Genomic DNA, 21685 nt, shown 5'->3' with positions numbered 1-21685 from the left:
AGTATATGCGCCGCCCCCCCAATCACCCTACATGAGATTCCTGCTCCAGTGCCCCCCCCCCCCCCCACAAGTGTCACAAATGGGGCATTTAAAAAAAATGTGTTTAATAGAACTTTGTTCATACAAATGTGTAGTTAATTCATAGAAATCCATCAAATAGATTTTTTTTTACAGTAGTCAATTAAAACCAGTGACTGTGAAATAAGGGCAAATTCTCCAACATTTACACTTCAAGGATACAGAAACTTTTATTTCAAATATTTACATGTGAGCGATTAAAAACAAAAAAAAAAGGGGTCAGTCGGGTCTCATCGGATGCTCTGATGGATGATGCTTTTGCTGCTGCTCCTGGCCTTCTCCTTTTCCTTCTTGGTGACGGGATCCACCTCGAAGCACTTCCACAGTCGCAAGGTCTCATCTGCTGCGGCAGAGGCCACGGTGCAGCCATCTGGACTCATCGCAAGATTGAGGACCCGTGCACTGTGACCTGGGGAGGACAACGCAAGGCTCATCTGAACTTACATACACAGAACATAACTGGATAACAAAGATGTATTCTACATTTATAGGCAACGTTGATCCAGGGAATATCTGATTGCCTCTCGGGGGATCAGGAAGAATTGGTTTCCTTGCAGCAGCAAATTGGATCGTGCTTTGGTGGGTTTTTTGCCTTCCTGTTTTTTGCCTGATCAACTGTGGGTGTAGGATTATAAAAAACTTTTTGGTTGAACTTTTGTCTTTCAGCCAGACTATGTAACAAGGATGGAGATGCAGGTACCGTGCGCACACTCCAATAAATGTCTCATTAAAGCATTTGATATACAATTCTGCATTTTTGTCCATGCCCAACCCCCCTGGAGATACTCAGCCGTATATTGAATCAGACAATATGAATACAGATGAGGGTGCAGTGCCTCTGGTCGAGCCACTTCTAGAAGTTGGGTTCAACGCCCTCCTTTGGTGATGGGACCTGGCCTGGAGCGTTAAACCAAATTTAAAATAGTTCATTTGGACCAGCAAACAATTTCCATTACAAAGGCCTTGTCATGAAAGTAGATCTCCACTTGCATCTCCCCCCTTTTTTTTTTTCAACCAATGCATACCTGAAGGTGGTATCTGCATATTTCAGATACCCATCCAGTGTTGTCCCACTGAGGTCCTCCCATGCTGCCATGCTCTGACAAAGGTCCACCAGCTCTTCTGGGTTCAGCAGGAAGGCTTCCCAAAGATGCATTGATAGGCCAACACTCTTCCTTTACAAAATGGAAGGCTATGCCTCCTGTGAAGTGCATATCCCAGGAGGTACAGCAGGCAGTGTGCAGGTCATGCATGATGGGATGATGGGGGGGTTGGGCCAAACAGTTTTGCTCAAGAAAACATGCACGTACAGGACTGCTGTTCAAAACCGCTGTGAGACCCCATACAGCAACCTGACGGGGCCCAAAAGAAATAAATATGGTTCAATTATGAATGATCAGTAACAATCACTCACTGTTTTCATTCAGGAAAGGAAGGGGCTAGTACATGTGCCATTTACCAGACACTTTCCCCCCCCCCCCCCCCCACTACTCCAGCAGCTGCAAGCATATAATGGGATCTTTCAGGATGAAAAGGGAGAGAAGCTGGCAGCACTGTGGGTGTACACAGGGGGTCTTGGCAGCAGGGGAAAATGTATGGTGCACAGGGATGCCAATAGTGTGGCAGAGGCAATTACTGGAACCGATCCCCTATATGGCTCTCTGCAGCAGCTGAAAGAAGCCACCCCTCTCTGCCCACATCTGATTCAACCTGGACCCCCACCCCCGCTGGCCTGCGCTCCGTACAGGAAGACTGGTGGTACCCCCTTATCCACAGCCCTGCCCACATATACAGGTTGAAGAGTGGTGTGGAGGGAACATGTAAGAGTGAAGGTCAGCTTGACGAGGCGTACACCTATGCAAGGGACATGTATGCTAGTGCAGGAGGCACAGGTGATCCTCTGCAGGCAGTCTCATTCATGCCAACTGGGACACACAGTAGCAGCTCCATGAATACAGTAGCTGTTGCCCCAGTTTTGCAGCCGTGTTGGTGCATTCTGAATGCACACTGTCTGCATTCAGGAACCTGCATGGCTGTCATGCTGTATCATGCCATAGTATCAGCCATATACAGTGAAGGAAATAAGTATTTGATCTCTGGCTGATTTTGAATGTTTGCCCCTCACAAAGAAATGATCAATCTAAAAATCGAATGGTAGGTGTATTGTAACACAGACATGCATTTCTTTTTTTTAGTTTTTTTTTGTTGCTATTCTGTCAAACAAATGACGATTTGCATGTTCATGAGGGAAAGAAGGATTTGATCCCCTATCATTCAGCAGGATTTCTGGCTCCCAGGTGTCTTTCATACAGGTAACAAGCTGAGATTAGAAGCAGTCTCTTAAAGGGAGTGCTGCTACTCTCATTTTGTTACCTGTATAAAAAGACACCTGTCCACAGGAGCAATCAAACAATCAATTCCAAACTCTCCACCACGGCAAAGACCAAAGAGCTGTCCAAGGATGTCAGGGACAAGATTGTAGACCTACACAAGGCTGGACTGGGCTACCAAACTATGGCCAAGCAGCTTGGTGAGAAGGTGACAACAGTTGGTGCAATCATTCACAAATGGAAGAAACACAAAACAAGTGTCAGTCTCCCTAGGTCTGGTGCACCATGCAAGATCTCACCTCGTGGAGTGTCAATGATCATGAGAACAGTGAGGAATCATCTCAGAACTACATGTGAGGATCTTGTCAATGATCTCCAGGCAGCTGGGACCACAGTCACCAAGAAAACAATTGGTAACACACTACGCCGACAAGGACTGAAATCCTGCAGTGCCCGCAAGGTCCCTCTGCTCAAGAAAGCACATGTCCAGGCCCGTCTGAAGTCTGCCACTGAACATCTGAATGATGCAGAGGAGGACTGGTGGAAAGTGTTGTGGTCAGATGAGACCAAAATCGAGCTCTTTGGCATCAACTCGCCGTGTTTGGAGGAGGAGGAATGCTGCCTATGACCCCAAGAACACCATTACAACTGTGAAACATAGCAGAAAAACACCCCCAAAGCAGAATGTTTCCACCACTAAGGGGACAGGACAACTGCACTGCATCAAAGGGTAATGTACCGTCAAATCTTGGGTGAGAACCTTCTTCCCTCAGCCAGGGCACTGAAAATGGGTCATGGATGGGTGTTCCAGCATGACAATGACCCAAAACACACAGCCAAGGCAACAAAGGAGCGGCTCAAGAAGCACATTGGAGGTCCTGGAGTGGCCTAGCCAGTCTCCAGATTTTAATCCGATTGAAAATCTGTGGAGAGAGCTGAAAGTTAGAGTTGCCAAACATCAGCCACCAAACCTTAATGACTTGGAGAGGATCTGCCAAGAGGAGTGGGCCAAAATCCCTCCTGAGATGTGTGCAAACCTGGTGGCCAACTCCAGGAAACATCTGACCTCTGATTGCCAACAAGGGATTTGCCACCAAGTACCAAGTCATGTTTTGTGAAGGGGATCAAATCCTTCTTTCCCTCATGAACATGCAGATCAGTCATCATTTGTTAGACGCATTTCTGCTGAATTTGTTGCTGCTATTCTGTCTCAGTGCTACAATACACCGAACATTTGATTTTTAGACCGATCATTTCTTTGTGAGGGGCAAACATTAAACATCAGCAGGGGAGCAAATATGCATTTCCTTCACTGTACAGTATGCAGGACCCATGTTCTGCAGCACTATGGAGTCTTCCCCATCTGCTGCTGAGCCAAGTCTGGCTGAGTGTCTCCAGGACCAGGACTGACCACAAGTGGAATTCTTCACTTTGGAGACTCACTTCCGGTCCCAGAGATGCCAAACAGAAGGAACCTCCAGGCCATAGCCCTCTGCTCCAGGACAGACACACGTGTTATTTCTAGGTATTGCAGCCCTCTTACCTTTTAGCTCTGTAACCCGGGTCATTGTGGGATACTTCCAGATCACAAGCTGGTTCTGTGCAAACCCATGGCCAGAGATGAGTTCTTTGTACGTTGTGGACCACAGAATAGAGCAGACCTGGGGAAAAATGTGTGCTTTTAGTAAGACGAAAACCATCCTAAGAGACAGAAGACAAACCAGCTGTCATCACTTACCTGGGAGTGGGTGTCCACAGAATTTAGGCACGTTCCAGAGCACACGTTCCAGATTCTGATGTGTCTGTCACTTGTTCCCCCACCGGTTGCCAGGACGTTGGACTGCCATGGGCACCAGGCCACAGCCTGAGAAAAAACGCACAAGAGTCAGTATCCTCCGAAGCTGCAGCTCATTCTAATTGCTCAATAAAAAGTTTGTGCTCCAAAGATGAACTCCGGGCATATAAACCAAAAATTCTGAATGTAAATGCCTTGGGTCAGAGTTTGACTGAGATCTCTGTAGCAATGCTGCCATTCTCAAAACCTCCCAAGACTGAAGCAGTTGTATGAATTCCTTTCACAATTGCACAACCAATCGCTGCTGCCTGCCCAATACAGGGTGACCAGTATTAAAACAGGCCTACTGCAGCTTAGACTTGCAGCCATCATACTGCTCCTGACCTTGTAGGGAGGGGGTGCTGGCAGTCTGAGACCACTGAAAAAAGGGTTCCTAAACCCCGGACCCCGCATTCACTATATCCGGTAACCCCGGACCCCGCATTCACTATATCCGCTCTCCCCAGACCCCCGCACTCACTAGATCCGCTCTCCCCAGACCCCCGCACTCACTAGATCCGCTCTCCCCAGACCCCCGCACTCACTAGATCCGCTCTCCCCCAGACCCCCGCACTCACTAGATCCGCTCTCCCCAGACCCCCGCACTCACTAGATCCGCTCTCCCCAGACCCCCGCACTCACTAGATCCGCTCTCCCCAGACCCCCGCACTCACTAGATCCGCTCTCCCCAGACCCCCGCACTCACTAGATCCGCTCTCCCCAGACCCCCGCACTCACTAGATCCGCTCTCCCCAGACCCCCGCACTCACTAGATCCGCTCTCCCCAGACCCCCGCACTCACTAGATCCGCTCTCCCCAGACCCCCGCACTCACTAGATCCGCTCTCCCCAGACCCCCGCACTCACTAGATCCGCTCTCCCCAGACCCCCGCACTCACTAGATCCGCTCTCCCCAGACCCCCGCACTCACTAGATCCGCTCTCCCCAGACCCCCGCACTCACTAGATCCGCTCTCCCCAGACCCCCGCACTCACTAGATCCGCTCTCCCCAGACCCCCGCACTCACTATATCCGCTCTCCCCAGACCCCCGCACTCACTATATCCGCTCTCCCCAGACCCCCGCACTCACTATATCCGCTCTCCCCAGACCCCCGCACTCACTATATCCGCTCTCCCCAGACCCCCGCACTCACTATATCCGCTCTCCCCAGACCCCCGCACTCACTATATCCGCTCTCCCCAGACCCCCGCACTCACTATATCCGCTCTCCCCAGACCCCCGCACTCACTATATCCGCTCTCCCCAGACCCCCGCACTCACTATATCCGCTCTCCCCAGACCCCCGCACTCACTATATCCGCTCTCCCCAGACCCCCGCATTCACTATATCTGCTCCCCAGACCCCGCATTCACTATATCTGCTCCCCAGACCCCGCATTCATTATATCTGCTCCCCAGACCCTGCATTCACTATATCGAGTCTCCCACAGTACACACATGGAAATGCAATTATGTTAGCAAATATAAACTGCTAAATACCTTCTCTCATCAGCAGTCTTGTATGACCCCTGACCCACTGTCTGGATAACACTGATTGGCCCTGTGCTTGTCACATGCTCCCACCCAAAGAAAGAAAACTCTAGCAATACACCCCAAACTGAGCATGTGCAGACCTGCCACTGCTGCTCTGTACTATCAGATGGATTGGAAAAGCAAAAAAAGGGGAGGATCAGAGAAGACAGGATCAAACAGTCTTGTTACACAATGCAGAGGATTAACCCCTTAGGTTCCACAGTGAGTATAACAAGCATGCTTTACTGCATCTACAGACTGATTGTACTGTTGTGGGTTCAGTAACACTTAAATTTCCCCATCTATAGTTTGATGGACTGGTTACTCAAAGCACAAGTGTGGGTAAAGTAGTGGTGACAGGGAAAGATGCCTACCCTGACTGTGCAAAACTGCCCAAGTGTGACTACATGCATTATGGAGTTTAGCTCAATGCAGCCAATGGACTGGTGCAGAAAGACAACACCAGAGAACCCTCCCCACACCCAGACTGAGGAAGACAGACATCGCCATGTTCCATGTCATTGGTGCTTATATAAAAAAAAGGTAAAAAATAGCTAGTCTGGGAAGATCATGGGGACATGCATGTTACAGTCCTTTATACTGCACAAAGCATCTACTGCAACTCCGAAAGAAGCCTCAACTCCACCAAAATAATTCCAACACAGAATGATCATTTGGAGACTTTATAGTGGAGTTCCACCCAAAAGGGGAAGTTCTGCTTTAAAGACTGGACCCCAGCTTCCCATTAAGGATTGGCACCTTTGGGGAGCGGGTACCTGAAATTGACAGGTACAGTCCCACTGCAATCTAGGTCAGGGGTAGGCAACCTGAGAGCCGCAGGACTACAAGTTCCATCATGCCTCTGCAAGTCATAGCTGTAACTGTCAGTTTTGTAATCTTTGCAATGCCTCATGGGAAATTTAGTTCAACAGCTAGAGAGCTACAGGTTGCCTACTCCTGGCCTAGGCGATCAGAAGTTGTCCTCCCTCCCTGTAGTCTTCAGGTCCCAGAAAAAAAACCCCAAAAAAACTGGGACACCATTCAGGAAGCGCAGTGGGCACTCGGCTGTGAAGCTGCAAGGTGTCACAGCCGGGTACCTACACTGAAGATCCTGGCACCAGGAACACCAGACAGCTAGTGAAACTGGCTGTGGGCAGGAGATCGCGGGATAGGCGAGTGGTTGTTTTTGTAGCTACTGACTTACAGTGTGAGTGGAACTCCGCTTTAAAATGTATATAAAGTCAAAACAGGTTTACATAGCATTGGAGTTTATTTTTAATGCGTCACAAATGGGGAGATTTCTCTTCACTTCCTGTCCGGTTTATTTTATGCAATGCTTCAATGGGATCTCTGTGGCTGTTGGATTTCCCCCTCCACTCCTGACAGATACACGCACCACTGATTTTAAACTTTTCCAGTACAGGCCAGTTGATTGTGACTGACTGTGCAAACTATACATTCTGTATTGTGCAGGATTGTTTGTATGCCGTGTACCAATGTGTTATTAGTCCGTAAGGTCCAAGATATGGCCCCGGAAAAGCAGGTCTCAAAACGTATTTGGCAGATTGGATTTGGGCCCTTACCATATGCTAGGCCAGGGGTGGGCAACTGTGGCCCTCCAGCTGTTGGTGAACAACAAGTCCCATTAAGCCTTAGGGAGTCATGCTTGTAACTGTCAGTTTTGCAATGCCTCATGGGACTTGTAGTTCTACAACAGCTGGAGGGCCACAGTTGCCCACCCCTGTGCTAGGCTACCCCTTTTGAAGAAGGCATGCAATACATGGCATTCATTATACACAATATGGAATACGTATGGTCTTCAATGTGTAATGTACTTTGACATGACAGTCTGAATGTTTTTATCATCTCAAAAATGTTTTGCATTTTATAATTGTGTCCACATCTCTCCCCCCCCCCCTCCACATCTCTCCCCCCCCCCCCCCCCCTCCAACTAAAAAAAAAAAAAAAAAAAAAAGCAGCACACTTATCCCAGGCAACAAAGCAGAGCCAGGATGCCATCACGCCAGGCAGAATCCACCATGTCACCTGTAGGACTTGCTCACCTTGACCGCCCCCTGGTGTTGTGTGAAGGTCTGCACTGGTGTATACTCTCCAGAATCCCCCTGGTCACAAGGCCAGATGTTCACCAGGTTGTCATTGGCCCCGCTGGCCAAGTAGCGGCCATCTGGAGACCATTTCAGGCCACAGACTTCCTGTGAGTGTCCGGACAGCGTGGCGATGTGATGCTGAGCGACCCGCACATCGTGGTTATGGATGTGACCAGTCCGAGAACCGCTGGGATACCGAAACAGAGCAAGTGTCAGACAGCACCACACATCTACAGTCAAAGGTTGTACACAAGAGAACCCTGCCCTTCGTCAAAACAAACTCACCTGGACAGGATGTGGTTGTTCCAGGTCAAAGCACCAACCCGTGATGAATGGCTGACCATAGTGCGCAGACGCTTCTGCTGCTGAACATCCCAGAGCTGGAGAGGGTAGAGATGAGCGATGTTATCTAGGAACACTCAAGTACAATACCTTCAGGATTACCTGTGATAGGGCCCTATAGCAAATATAGGGCCCAGACTCTAATTTCTATTAGAAGTGCAAATCTTCCAATGATGCACAATACCAACTGACCATCCTCTATCCCATGGATTCCTTTTTATCAGATCAGATTCGGCATCCCATATGAATTCCAGGTGTGGATACTACATAGTCCAGCTTGGATCAATACAGGCATTTGTACAATTCATTTAGAAGCTGGAATTTGCAGAAGTGGACTGCGACAGGAGTCACTTTGGGTGGGTGGCCCATGGAACCCAGCTCACTTTGGAGAGGTGGGGAGACCCCTGTCTCAGCTCCCCATATCCCTCTTATGTGGAAATCACCCTGTGCCTGTTAGGGGTACAGGGTGATCTGTCCTAATATTGTGTAGACATGTATAGGAGATAGGTGGGGGTTGTGGATGGTTTGGTGTTGTGGGGCTGCATCCCATTGTTCTATTGTCTGCCTTGCTTGGGAGCAAACTATTATAGGATGTCTGGTGTGAAGTTTGAATACCTGTGTGTCTCTTGTAGATTGCCCCACCCTGTCATTATGCAGGGAGGGGGGATTGCCCCCTGAGTGTATATCTTGTATCCGTGTTCAAATAAACTAGTCCATTTCCTGGTATACTTCAAGACTGGTGTCTAGTTTTGTATGGTGTGCTGTGGTGTCCGTTGTCGGATGGGAAAGCGGTGGTTTAACGAAAGTGCCCAAGCGCAGTCTGGGGTCGGTTCCGTTGCATGGACATTACACCCCTCCTCCAGTGATCTCTACTCACTACGAGTTCTGTGCTATTCAGCTGCCCTACTGCATTGCAAACACAGGTGGTCTGCCCGGCAAGGGCACCTTTCTTTGCATCAAATGAATGAATGCAAGCGGTCTCATTGGATGAGGCAGGAAGAGTGCCCTGATCTCAACATAAATGACTTCCTGCTTTCAGGGGCATCGGTCAGCTATGGTATATACATGGTTACAATGGACCAATGTAACTATGTACAAGATATCCATACCTGGAATTCATTAAACTTACTACATAGTCAGGTCTGGCCCCTACAGCAGTTACCTGGTTTGCTATAGCATCAGTTACACCCCTGGGACACATGTATGAAAGCCTACCTGCACTTCAGCATTGCTGGTTCCCACAGCCAGATAGTTCCCCTCTTTGATCCAGGACACTGATGAAATGTACTCCTCGGAGTTCTCCATCTGCAATAGGAGGACGATGTCCCCGCTCATGTAGTTCCAGAGGTAGACCGAGTCATTCAGAGCTACAGCCAGCAGGTTCTGTGAGCTCCAGTCGATCAGATTTAGATCTGAAACAAAGACAAGCATTGTATCACGAGGTACAAACAGAACTCAGAACCATCCAAGACCCAACTTACAATAATCATTTCTGATCTCAGGAGCATCGAGGACTCTGTCTGGCATGGATGGGATGTACCTGCCCGGTTTTTTGCTGGAGCCAGGGGTTGCCTTTTGGCTATATAAAACCTTTAAGTTGTTTTGATACCCTGAAATAAAAATAAATAATCACATCTAGCTACGTCACCCTACATCAGACATGACTGCATAGCAAGCAGAATATGAACTCCTGGGTGCAATGGACATCCTTGCGTTCATCCACTGCATACAAAATGAGAAATTTCTGTATTTTATACCCACCTGACCCCTCAGTGCCACTCTCCAAGACGAGTACGACAAAGCTCTCTACCCCTCACTCTCCAATCGCATCACAAGCCTACTAAGTGACATATCGGCATGGATGTCACTCCACTTCCTCAAACTCAACCTTTCCAAAACTGAGCTCCTAGTATTCCCCCCAGCCCATGCCCCCCCCCCCCCCCCCGACTTCTCCATCAAGATCAATAACACAATCATCAGTCCCACCCCTCACGCCAGGATACTATGTGTAATCCTAGACTCCCATCTGTCCTCTTGGCCCCAAATCCAAATCGCTGACCAACTCAAATAGACTTCACCGCCGCAACATCTCCAAGATACGACCGTTCCTAACCTCGGAAACCACTAAGCAACTCATCCATTCCCTTATATCTCACCTTGACTATTGTAACTTCCTCCTCATTGGCACCTCATCGCAGGCTATCCCCTCTTCAGTCTATCATAAATGCTGCCACCAGACTCATCCCACCTTACTAACCGCTCCGTATCTGCCATCCCTCTCTGCCAATCCCTCCACTCAGTGTCCTCCATCCCTCGCTTCCAATCCCTCCACTGGCTTCCAATTGCCCAACGGATAAAATTGAAACCGCTAACACTGACGTATAAAGCCATTTATAACACTGCCCCTAATTACATCACCGACCTTGTCTCTAAATATCACCCAAACCGTACTCCCCGCAAGACCTCCTACTCGAGCTCCCTTGTCTCCTCCTCCCATGCCCATCTCCAGGATTTCTCAAGGGCTTCACCCATCCTCTGGAACTCCCTACGCCAATCTATCAGGCTATTGCCTACTCTGCTCACTTTTAGGCGCAGTCTGAAAACACATCTCTTCAGGGAAGCCTACCCCAGCTAATACTGGAATCTTCTACTCTTCCTACCACTCCATCCCCCACAGTTACCACTATCCCCTCCCTCCTAGATTGTAAGCTCCAAGGAGCAGGGCCCTCTAATCCCTCTTGTATTGAACTGTATTGTCACTGTACTGTCTCCCCCCATAATGTAAAGCGCTGAGCAAACTGTTGGCGCTATACAAGTCCTGAATAATAATAATTATTATGACTTCTCCAGCCTCCTCCCTGGGATATGTACATCATGGAGGGCAGGCCTGGTGCTTGTCATCAGGGGGATGCTTGAACCAGAAGAGGCACCCAATGACATCAGGAACAAAGATGGCAGCACCAGCCATAAGCTGCGACAGCAGCACAGGACCAATAGGAGCATCTTCATTGAAGAGAACACTGTATTACAGGTAGGGGGGGCCAGACCGCAACTCCTCTGGTTCCTCCAAACTCCATACAGAGGACATTCCCATGAAGTCATGGATGTCCTCCCCACATCTGAGGGGCTTTATTCAGGAGTTAACTTCCAAAGCGCAGAAATGGTTATATTGTGCTGACAATTTACACAGCACTTACTGTACATTCACATCAGTCCCCGCCCCTGAGGAGCGTACAATCTAAGGTCCCCAACTCACATTCATACATACACATACTAGGGACAATTAACCTACCAGCTGGCTTTGGAGTGTAGGAGGAAACCGGAGTACCTCGAGGAAACCGGCACAGGGAGAACATGCAAACTCCAGGCAGGTGAGGCCATGGTTGGGATTCAAACCGATGACCCGAGTACTGCCAGAAGTGATAACCACCAAGTTACACTATACCAGTAAGTGACTGGAGTAGTCTACCCCCAGGCTGTGCAGAAACACCGGGGACAACAGTTTGTAAACAGTCAGGAGTACAGGCTACGCTCTATAGATGACAGTCTACATCACATTGCCTGAGCACAAGTACAGCTTCTTCTACACACCTTCAGGAGCATTAAGGGATTTGCCTCCAAGTCTTAAGATTTTTGCCTCTTCCACGTCAAAGCCATTCAGGTTGACAGCCCAAGCCTTCTGCTGCTCCTGGGGAAAGAAAAATAGATTGATCATTACAGTAGCCCAACTGAGGCTGAAAACCAAAGCAAAAGAATTGTGACATTGGCTCATTATGTACATTTGCTGTGCCTAGGCACCAGTGGGAGATTTAGGCAGACAACGCAAGTCACATTGGCCAGGTTTCCTGATGGAAAAAACTTAACATGATTTCATGGGAAGGCACTTGTAAGGTGGTATAGCGGCCAACAATGGCTGTGGGCAGGTGCTGTTTAATCATACCCACCCACAACAGTGTGACATCCCAGTCTCTGGAACCACATGAGTGTGACCACAAGTAAAAAAAACCAAAAAACAAAACAAACCAAACACTTTTATTCAAAGTGGAGCTCAACCCAAGGGGAAGTCCCGCTTTAAGCCTTAGCCCCCATTAAGGATTGGCACCTTTGGAGAGAGTGTGGGTACCCAAGTTTGACATCCATTCCCACCCCGATCGCCTAAGGCGATCTAAAGCCGTCCTCCCCCTAGTCTTCTGGGAAACGCAACAGGTCCCAGAAGACTATGGAGCCATTCACAAAGTGCAGTGCTTTTCACACATGCGTAGTGGGCACCTGGCTGTGAAGCCGCAAGCTGTCACAGCCGGGTGCCCACAGTGAAGATGTCGACGAGAGAAGATGGCCGGTGATACCAGCCGTGGTGAGGACACCGCTGGACCGGAGGGACAGGCAAGTATTTAAAAAAAAGTCAGCAGGTACAGTTTTTGTAGCTGCTGACTATTCTTTTCTTCAACTGGAGCTCCGCTTTAACTGATGCCCCATGCTGAGAGCAGATCAGTCTCTTCTCTCCTACTCTGCAGTAGTTAAGGTCCCCTGATGCCAAATACAATACAGGGCCCATCCCTGCACTGGCCATTGAGGATAGCAAGGGACAGTCCATTGCTGGAGTGTAGGGAAGTAAGAGTGTGCCTTCTTGCCGGGGAAGCAGGGATCAGGTTAGTTTAGGGAACTCCAACGCTCCCAAGGTGGACATTTGGAGTACTCCATCCAGTGCAGGGATACAGACCCTACATTGTACTTCATGACATCAGAGCACCTGTAACCACCATGTGGGTGTGAAGAAGCTGCTGTGATTAGTCTAGCAGTGTGTAGGGAGCTTGAGGGGTACTGGGTATGCAAGAGTGCTTTTACTTGTACCCTAGATCTAAACTAGCATTTAAAGTAACCACCACCACGCTATACTTACCTGCTCTGTGTAATGGTTTTACACAGAGCAGCCCCAATCCTCTTCTTGGGTCACACACACACACACACACTGAGTGCGGCTTGGATTTGCACCCCCACTCTCCTCATTGGCTGACTAGCTGCGATTCACAGTAGCAGGAGCCAATGGCTCTCGCTGCTATATCAGCCAACAAGGGGGGGGGGGGGGGGTTAAGACCAAGGGAAGCCAAAGTCATGCACATCTCTGGATTGAGAGGGGGCTTAGGCAAGTCCTAGGGGGGCTGCTGCACAAGTTTATTTTACCTTCATGGAAAAAACCTTGAGCCTTACAACCAATCTAGCCCCTGCTAGGTTGGTGCAGCCACACTGCAAGAGAGTATTCTCTCCTTACCCGGAGATGGGTGTAAATAGGTAAGCCGCCACTGCGCCAATATTCTATTTCTCCTGGCTGCAGTTCAGCCTTAGAGCAAAAACAACCTCGGGATTCTCTGGGAATGCCAATTCAGTGTTTTGTATACATAGAATAACCTAGGAAACCAAATGTGCTGAAGGCTGGCAGCTGTAGGCTCCCCAACTAAATTTCACACAGGTCTCCCCATTTCCCCTGCAGGCGTTTCCTGCATCAAACTTGAGGCCGTGAAGAGGGGAGTCCGTTCCCTCAAAACGGATTAGTTCACTGTACTCAGCTATTCTCAAACAAGTGTAGCACATATTCCATCTTATTGGACCCCAAATGCTCTTTTAACTTACCTTTCCAAAATCCATATAGCACCTTGGTCAGCATGTGCTCCAGATTCCAGTTTCATACATGTTCTGAACCACACCCCACCAACCATTTCCATAGCTGGCCTGGCTGGTGAGGAAAACTGAACCAATCCCTCCCAGGGCTTGTCAGCCGGGAATTAGGTCTCAGGTTAGCCGATATTCTTATGAAGTGCCAACACCACCACCAGATGCACAGCCAACACCACCACCAGATGCACAGCCAACACCACCACCAGATGCACAGCCAACACCACCACCAGATGCACAGCCAACACCACCACCAGATGCACAGCCAACACCACCACCAGATGCACAGCCAGTCTGACTGACCATACAGGACAATGAAAGGACCGTTCTGCAGTAGGAGGCCAACCCAAGTGATTGTAGAAGGCTATACTGACCTTCTTGGTTGGAGATTGCTCTGCAGGCTCGTTCTCTTTACTTAGCAGGAAGCTGGCCACATCCATCTGCATTGCACTTCGGTTGGGTATGAAGCGATCTCCTCCAACTCTGGAAGGTGTTCCCTGCATTTTACCCTGGGACTTCCCTGAAAGGGAAAAACATCACCTTTAAAAAAAGGGTCAGATCACCAGAAGAATACCCAACATCCCACTCAGGGAATGGTTAACCAAACTCCACCCCAAAATCAGATTTGGAAGTTCATTTCCTGTTCCAAGGATACAGTTGGCATGGGGGGGGGGGGGGGAATCTATTCCTGGGACAACTCATCAGGACAGGAGGGAAGAGGAGCCAGGAGGATCAGCTGGGGACCCCAAAAAGAGGATCTGGGCTGCTCTGTGCAAAACCATTACAGTGCAGGTAAGTATGACATGCTTTTTTTTTTTTTTTTTTTTAAAGAGACCCCACACCAATCTTCAGAACCCCTTTCACAAAAAAAGTTTTGGTTATAGACAGACTAAAGCAACTCTAGAAAATTGGGGGAATCCCCCCCCCCCCCCAAACAAACGCAACACGTGTGCATTTTTGATGCATTTCAGAGGCCAAGTTCACACCAATGTAGCTTGAGTTTTGCAGTGCGTTTGACACTTTTGGTGATCTTGTTGCTGGGCAGATTAGAGTGCAAATTGCATCATAACCGCACTACATGGGTTTTCTGCAGCATCTCCATCGAAGTCCATTAACCACTTCCCGTCCAGCCATTGTATATAAAAAAAAATGGCCGGACGGTGGCAGTGCAGGGTCGGTTGGCTGTTTATAAACAACCTCCCCGCCCCCTGCTTGTGCGCGCTCACTGGGAGCGTGCAGCACCGCTATCCAGTGCCTGCTGTGTCCTCCGGACACAGTGGAACACCGATCGGGTGGGACCTCTGTGTGAGGTCCTGATCATGTGATCACTGATTGGCCAATCAATGATCACATGCAGAGTAGTAAGCAAGATATCACTTCTGACATAATTGCTTACTACATGTGAATTCTGTGAATAATCACAGGGAACACATGGTACAGGGCTATTCACAACAGCTTTGTACCATGTGACAAGCTGTGACCAATCACAGCTCACAGTAGTTCGCAATGGCTGCAGGAATGCAGCCAGAGAGAAGGAGAAATGATTGATTTTACAGCCTATATGGGCGTAAAAGCAATCAGTGTAAAGAAAAAACATAAAAAAAACCACCATCATCCCCCACAAGTAGTAGTGTCACCAAGGTGACACTACTGCTAGGGAGACAGTATGTTAAACTTTTTTTTTTTTTTTTTACATTTTAATTTTATATTTTAATTATAATTTTTAGTTATAAACTAATTTGGGTTATTTTTTTTATACTAAAAAGATAACGGGATAAATTTTGGCCATTTTATGATGAAATATTTGCAAAATTTTAGAAGAAAAAACTCAAAAATTTTTGGACTCTCATTTATATAGCAAAAAAATAATCCCAGTGGTGAATAAATATCACCAAAATAAAGTTTTATCTGTCTCAAAAAATATTCATATGGGTACAGTGTTGTATGACCGCGCAAATTGTCAAAGTGTGACAGCGCTGAAAGCTGAAAATTAGCCTGGACAGGAAGGGGGTGAAAGTGTCCGGACTGGAAGGAGTTAAACAAAAAATGTGCAAGGTTTGGCGTTTTTAAAAAGTCCAACCCTTTCAAGAAAAAAAAAAAGCATATGTGATACCCAAAGGGACCCAGTTAAATGGACTGTAGCATTTCTGCAAAAAGCATGCATTGGTGTGAAGCAGACCTCAATGGGGAGGTGCATTTTTCTTCATTTCTAGCCTGGGCGATGATGGCGTGCATTTGCCCCGCCCCCTGCACGTGCACGGATGAGGTGCAGGGCATCTGCGCATACGCAGGTCTCCAAGGCACACGTGAAGTCATAGATTTGCAGTCTCTGCGCATGCCTGGGAGATTTCCATTGTGTGCAGATCTGCCGGGACCTGAAGGCACATCTCCACAGCCAAAGAGGCAGCTCCAGAGAGGGGAGAAGAGAAGGACTGAAGTTCCTCTATAGCTGCTCCACCTTGGACCAAAGTATGTTTACAGGTTATACCTAAGGAAGTGAAGAAGCACTGTGATTGCCGCCATCTTCGGGGTCCAAGCAGCTGCCCTGCGTTCACAGAATGCCTTGTACTTCTTAGTGATTGCGAGACATTCGCTGATTGGACAAGGAGGTGAAGTCTAGATAGTTTAAAGAGTCAACGATGCTTGATACCAACGTCAGTGCTCCTCTTTCTGCACTGTGCAAGTTCCAGCCCTCAGTGTAAATATTGTTCTGTAGCCAAACATCCAACCCCCCTCATTCATTCACAAAAGTCTTGTACACTGTTCATATAATGCGAGACATTCTGTGAATGGACAAGGAGAGATCCCATTTGCTCACCCCTCCTCCTGTTTACAGAGTCGTGTGAATCTTAAGCCTGGATTGACAAAAAAACAAAATCTCAGACAGGTAAAACCTCCCCAGATACATCTCATTTGTATTCAAAACTCTTCCTGGATCTCTGAGGTTACACATTTATCATTCCGCCCCTCCCCCCACCATCCTGTAACATCCATCACACCTGGGGTCTTGGATGGGGTCTTGCTGGAGCTGTGTGAGCGGTTTACGGCCTTCATCGGGGACAGGGCGCTGGTATTGATGGACGTATTGGTGGATGAGCAGCTCCCTTCCTTCGCCTTCCGCTGCCATCGGGCCAGGGGGGCGTTTGTGATGGGGGTGTCCAGCTTGAGGATGCTGTTCAGGTCGTTTTCAAAGACAAACTGAGCCATGATCACCGATCTGTGGAGAGAATTACTGACAATGAGGGGCGGACTTCAACTAGATCGCCCCATAGTGGGCTCCCCTTGCAATAGGATACCAATATGCCATAGCAGTTCCCCCTCCCCCAATGAGGACACCATGTCCTTACACACCATACTATACAGGCCTCCCCTCCCCCCCTGAGGACACCATACTGGCCTCCCCTACCCTAGGATACCGGCCTCCCATGTCCTTACACACCATACAGGCCTCTCCTTTCCCTATGTGGACACCATACTGGCCTCCCCTACCCTAGGATACCAGCCTCCCATGTCCTTACACACTATACTGGAGTCCCCCTATGAGAACACCATACTGGCCTCCCCTCCCCCTCTGAAGACACCATACTGGCCTCCCCTACCCTAGGATACCAGCCTCCCATGTCCTTACACACCATACAGGCCTCTCCTTTCCCTATGTGGACACCATACTGGCCTCACCTCGCCTACCATAGTATACCGGACTCCCATGACCTTATACACCATACTATACAGGCCTCCCCTCCCCCTCTGAGGACACCATACTAGCCTCGCCTACCCTAGGATACCAGCCTCCCATGTCCTTACACACCATTCTGGCCTCACCTTGCCTACCCTAGTATACCGGCCTCCCATGTCCTTACACACCATATAGGCCTCCCCTCCCCCATGACACCATACTGGCCTCGCCTACCCTAGGATACCAGCCTCCCATGTCCTTACACCATACAGGCCTACCCTCCCCCTCTGAGGGCACCATACTGGCCTCACATGTCCTTACACACCGTACAGGCCTCCCACTATACTATGCCGGCCTTACTTATTCAATTATACCAGACTTCCCCTTTTAAAGTGGTTGTAAAAAAACTTCATCATGGAGAACCCCCCACCCGCACACACAAAAACGGTTCCCCTGCGAGGCAATGGCGTAATGTGCTCGTGTGCATCGAATACTAGCACATTATGTCAAACTTTCCTTAAAACAAAGCCCTCCAGCGAAGCGCTGCCATGGTGGGAGGAGGCCGGCACGCCGCCCCACACTACGGTGGGAGGAGGCCGGCATACAGTACAGTGGGTACAGATCAGAATCACCCCCTTTAAAATAATCCCATTTTGTTGCTTTGCAGCCTAAAATGAAGACATACACAGTATTTGTTTTATCCAGCTGTTCTCAGTGCAACTTAACACCCAAGAGAAAGTTATCACCAACATGTCAGAAGGAAAAAAAAAAAAAATTCAAAAAAACAGAATCACCGAGTAGGAAAAAGGATCACCCCCCTCCTAAAAAAAAAAAAAACGACTCGCTTTTCAGCTGTGGTCACTGTGATTAGCTCAGAATGACAAGAGCTTTCCTGGAGCATTTCAGTCCCTGGTACTGCAACTAAAGCAATCAACTATGAGCGGCAAGGCACTGTCTGCAGGATAAAGTTGTGGACAGTAACAAGCCAGGAGACGGATTCAAACAACATCTCAAAAAGCTTTATCAATGCCTAGAAGCAGAGTGAAGTCTGTGAGGAAGAAGTGGAAGGTATTTGGTACAACACAGGGCATCACTCCAGACTGGATGAAAGAGCCAGGAGGAAACTGGTCAGAGAGGCTACCAAGTGGCCTCCAGCAACTCTGAAGACTGGTCAGGAATTGACAGAGCGGTCATTGTGTGCATGTGACACCAATATCACCAATCCTCCACAAACGTGGCTTGCAATAAAAAAAAAAAAAAAAAAAAAAAAAAAAAAAAAGCTGCTCCTCAAGAAAGGCCACATGCCGCCATCACTGAGCAGTGCCATGATGCACCTGGAAGGTTCTGAGACCACATGGAGAAAGCTCACCATCCAAGTACCAAGGAAGGGGGGGGGTAATACTCTGTTATGGGGGAGAGGGGGGGGGGGGGTATTATCCTGCTAGGGATGGTTTCTCCGCAGCCAGGACTGGAGCACTTGTCAGGATAGAAGGGAACATGGTAGGGGAAAAATCCATCACATTCTGGAGGAACGTCTGCTGCCCTCGGCCAGGAAGGGGGTCAATGGGAAGAAGGTCCACCTTCTAACATGGCAATGACCCCCAGTGGTGGGAGAAGGGGAATGTCCTTGTCAGAGCCCAGACCTCAACCCCATTGAAAATCTGTGGAATGGCTTGAAGACTGCAGTCCACAAACGTCACCATCCAACATGAACTTGAGCCGTTCTGCAAAAAAGAGCAGGCAAATATTGCCAACAAAGGCCATAGACAGGTCGTTTATTGGCCAGAAAAAAAAAAAAAAAGAAAAAAAAAGTCGGTCTCTTGCCACCAATGCTTACGAAAATTGGCCGTTTTTCGTAGATTTTCCAGCATGACCGATAAACGAAACGAGAAGGAACCACAAAAATCAGCTGACGATATTGCCCACTAACGGTGCGATTATCGGCCGATAAATGACCCGTCTATGGCCTGCACAAGTCTAGGCGTGCGAAGTTAGTAGAGACATTTCCCAAAAGACCGAGTCTCCGGCCACACTGGACGCAAATTAGAAATGCACTTTGCAGGCCATGCAACTCGCAAACTGCATGCCAAGTCGCACCCTATTGCCCGCAGTTGCAGCGGTCATATCAGTGCGGTTCCAACTTTGGTCGGAGCCGCACCAATTTCTAAAGTAGTCCATGCGCTGCTTTTGGTGCAATTCACGTAGATATCTGTATCAGATGTTTTGCAAATCACACCTGAAATCGGCAAATCACCCGACTGAAATCGTGCGACTTCGCTGCAAGTTGCACGATTTCAAAGTAAGGTTTGATGTGACCGGGGTGTCAGCTCCGCTTCACATCTATGCGGCCGCGCGGGCCGCGTTTTGCACAGGCACGAGAACCCAGTCATTTGAATGGACTCCCGTGCCCCGGGACACGCAGGGAAGAAGTCCCGGCACTTCAGAAAACGCAGCCGAGGTTCCCAGTACAGTTGCGGTTTCCAGTGCGGGCGGCGTGCCACTAGAACTAATGACACCTGCCCGCGGGTCCGCATCCCTGTGCGCGGTTGCCCAAATTTTCATGCGGAAACGCAGCGGCACCACCCGCACAGATGCCGGGGCGGACTGACAACTCATGGGGGCCACAGGCAATAGGGGATCATGGAGCCCGTGTCCTTGACCACGCTCAAAAAAGCCAATTAAAAAAAAAACACAAAGAAAAAAAAAAAAAAAAAGTGTACCAGGGTCATCTCATGGGGCCCCCTACTGACCCCGGGCCCTCGGGCAGTGCCCGAGTGCTTGAATGGTCAGTCCACCCCTGCACAGATCTGAGCCTAGCCTCAAGGCTGGAATTAAAGCAAAAAACAAGGGGGGGTTGTTTCAACAAAATACTGACAAATCCGTGATTCTGTTTTTGGGGTATTTTTACTTTTTTCTGACTTGGTGTTATAAGTTGTACCGAGTAACCGCTCGCTATAACAAAAACAGTGTCTGTCTTCATAGTAAAATGATTTTAAACAGGGTGGGTTGTTTTCTGTACCAACCGTAGGGGGGCAGAGATATACAATAAAAAAGGAAAAAAAATAGAGAAAAAAAAAAAAAAAAATGAATAAAAAAAAATTTGATTTATTATTGTTAATAATAAACGATAAGAATAGAGACTGATAGAAGAAAGTTATAATTATTGTTGTTGAATAATAAAAATAGAAGGATAAAAATAGAAAGCTAAAAATAGGATAAAATAAAGTTTGTTTTTTTACTGTTGAATAGTAAAAAATAAAAAAAATAAAAAAATTTATATATATATATATATATAAAAAAATTTTTATTATATTTGCAGGATATTAAAAAAAAATGATTATGGTTTAATAAAAAAAAGATAAAGTTATTCTTAAAGAACAAAAAAAAAAAAAAAGTATATTATATATATAAAAATAAATATTTGCAGGATATAACAGAATCCTATTACTAGGTGGGGGAAGGGGGGGACGACACTCTCCTCTTCCCACACTGAGGCCAACAAGCCCCCCCACACCCCCTCTGGTCGTGGAAGGTCACACGGGGCAGTAAGAAAGAGAACCCGGTCCGGTATGCCGTCCGAGCTCCGGTCTCTCCCATCCCACCCGGACTCACCTCAGCCCTCTCCGCTCTCCTCCTCACACCCAGTAACGGTCCCTATACGCCACGCTACTGGGTTTTAAACGCCAGCCGCCGCCTCTCCTGATTGGCTGCCGGAGAGCGAGCGTGCCGTGGTAACCAAGACACCGGACGCCGTAAACCGGAGGTGCTGTCCTCTGATTGGATACGTCGCCACCAGCCGCGGGCGGGGCTACATTCGAAGCGGCCAGCTGTTTTTTTAACCGGATGTGAGGTAAACAAAGGAAGAGCCTGCGGAGACGCCATGATTGTTTAGGGCAGATGTGTGGGAGGATTGGAAAGAGGGTTTATGTTAGTTGTTGATTTATGTTGTCATGCTACAGGGGGAGCATGGAGGGGGGAGGGGGGCTGAGATCCCTGTCATTGTCTTTTCTGACATAAAAAAGTAAAATAGAAGACTTTGAAACGGACATTATACAAATAATGAACACATACAAAACAAATGGGAATAATACAAATAACACCAAAATGCCCAAA

At 48.2% G+C, this 21685-nt stretch overlaps 1 protein-coding gene across 1 annotated transcript; it reads right to left on the bottom strand.

The window, feature by feature from the left end:
• Nucleotides 1–222: 222 nt before the first annotated feature.
• CDC20 (cell division cycle 20) lies at nucleotides 223–21306 on the bottom strand. Its single transcript, XM_089660285.1, has 11 exons — nucleotides 21185–21306; nucleotides 16896–17113; nucleotides 14271–14416; nucleotides 11818–11914; nucleotides 9708–9836; nucleotides 9442–9638; nucleotides 8170–8264; nucleotides 7840–8071; nucleotides 4147–4272; nucleotides 3952–4069; nucleotides 223–487 (listed from the first exon to the last, which is right to left on the bottom strand). Exons 2-11 carry the CDS (start codon nucleotides 17101–17103, stop codon nucleotides 309–311), a joined length of 1527 nt encoding a protein of 508 aa, XP_089516411.1. The 5' UTR covers nucleotides 17104–17113; nucleotides 21185–21306; the 3' UTR covers nucleotides 223–308.
• Nucleotides 21307–21685: the final 379 nt, after the last annotated feature.

The sequence above is a fragment of the Staurois parvus genome, unplaced genomic scaffold (genome assembly GCF_062004578.1).
Source record: "Staurois parvus isolate SC_StPar_1 unplaced genomic scaffold, SC_StPar_1.0 ptg001221l, whole genome shotgun sequence".
Taxonomy (NCBI): Eukaryota; Metazoa; Chordata; class Amphibia; order Anura; family Ranidae; genus Staurois; species Staurois parvus.
This window is presented reverse-complemented; position numbering and strand designations above follow the sequence as displayed.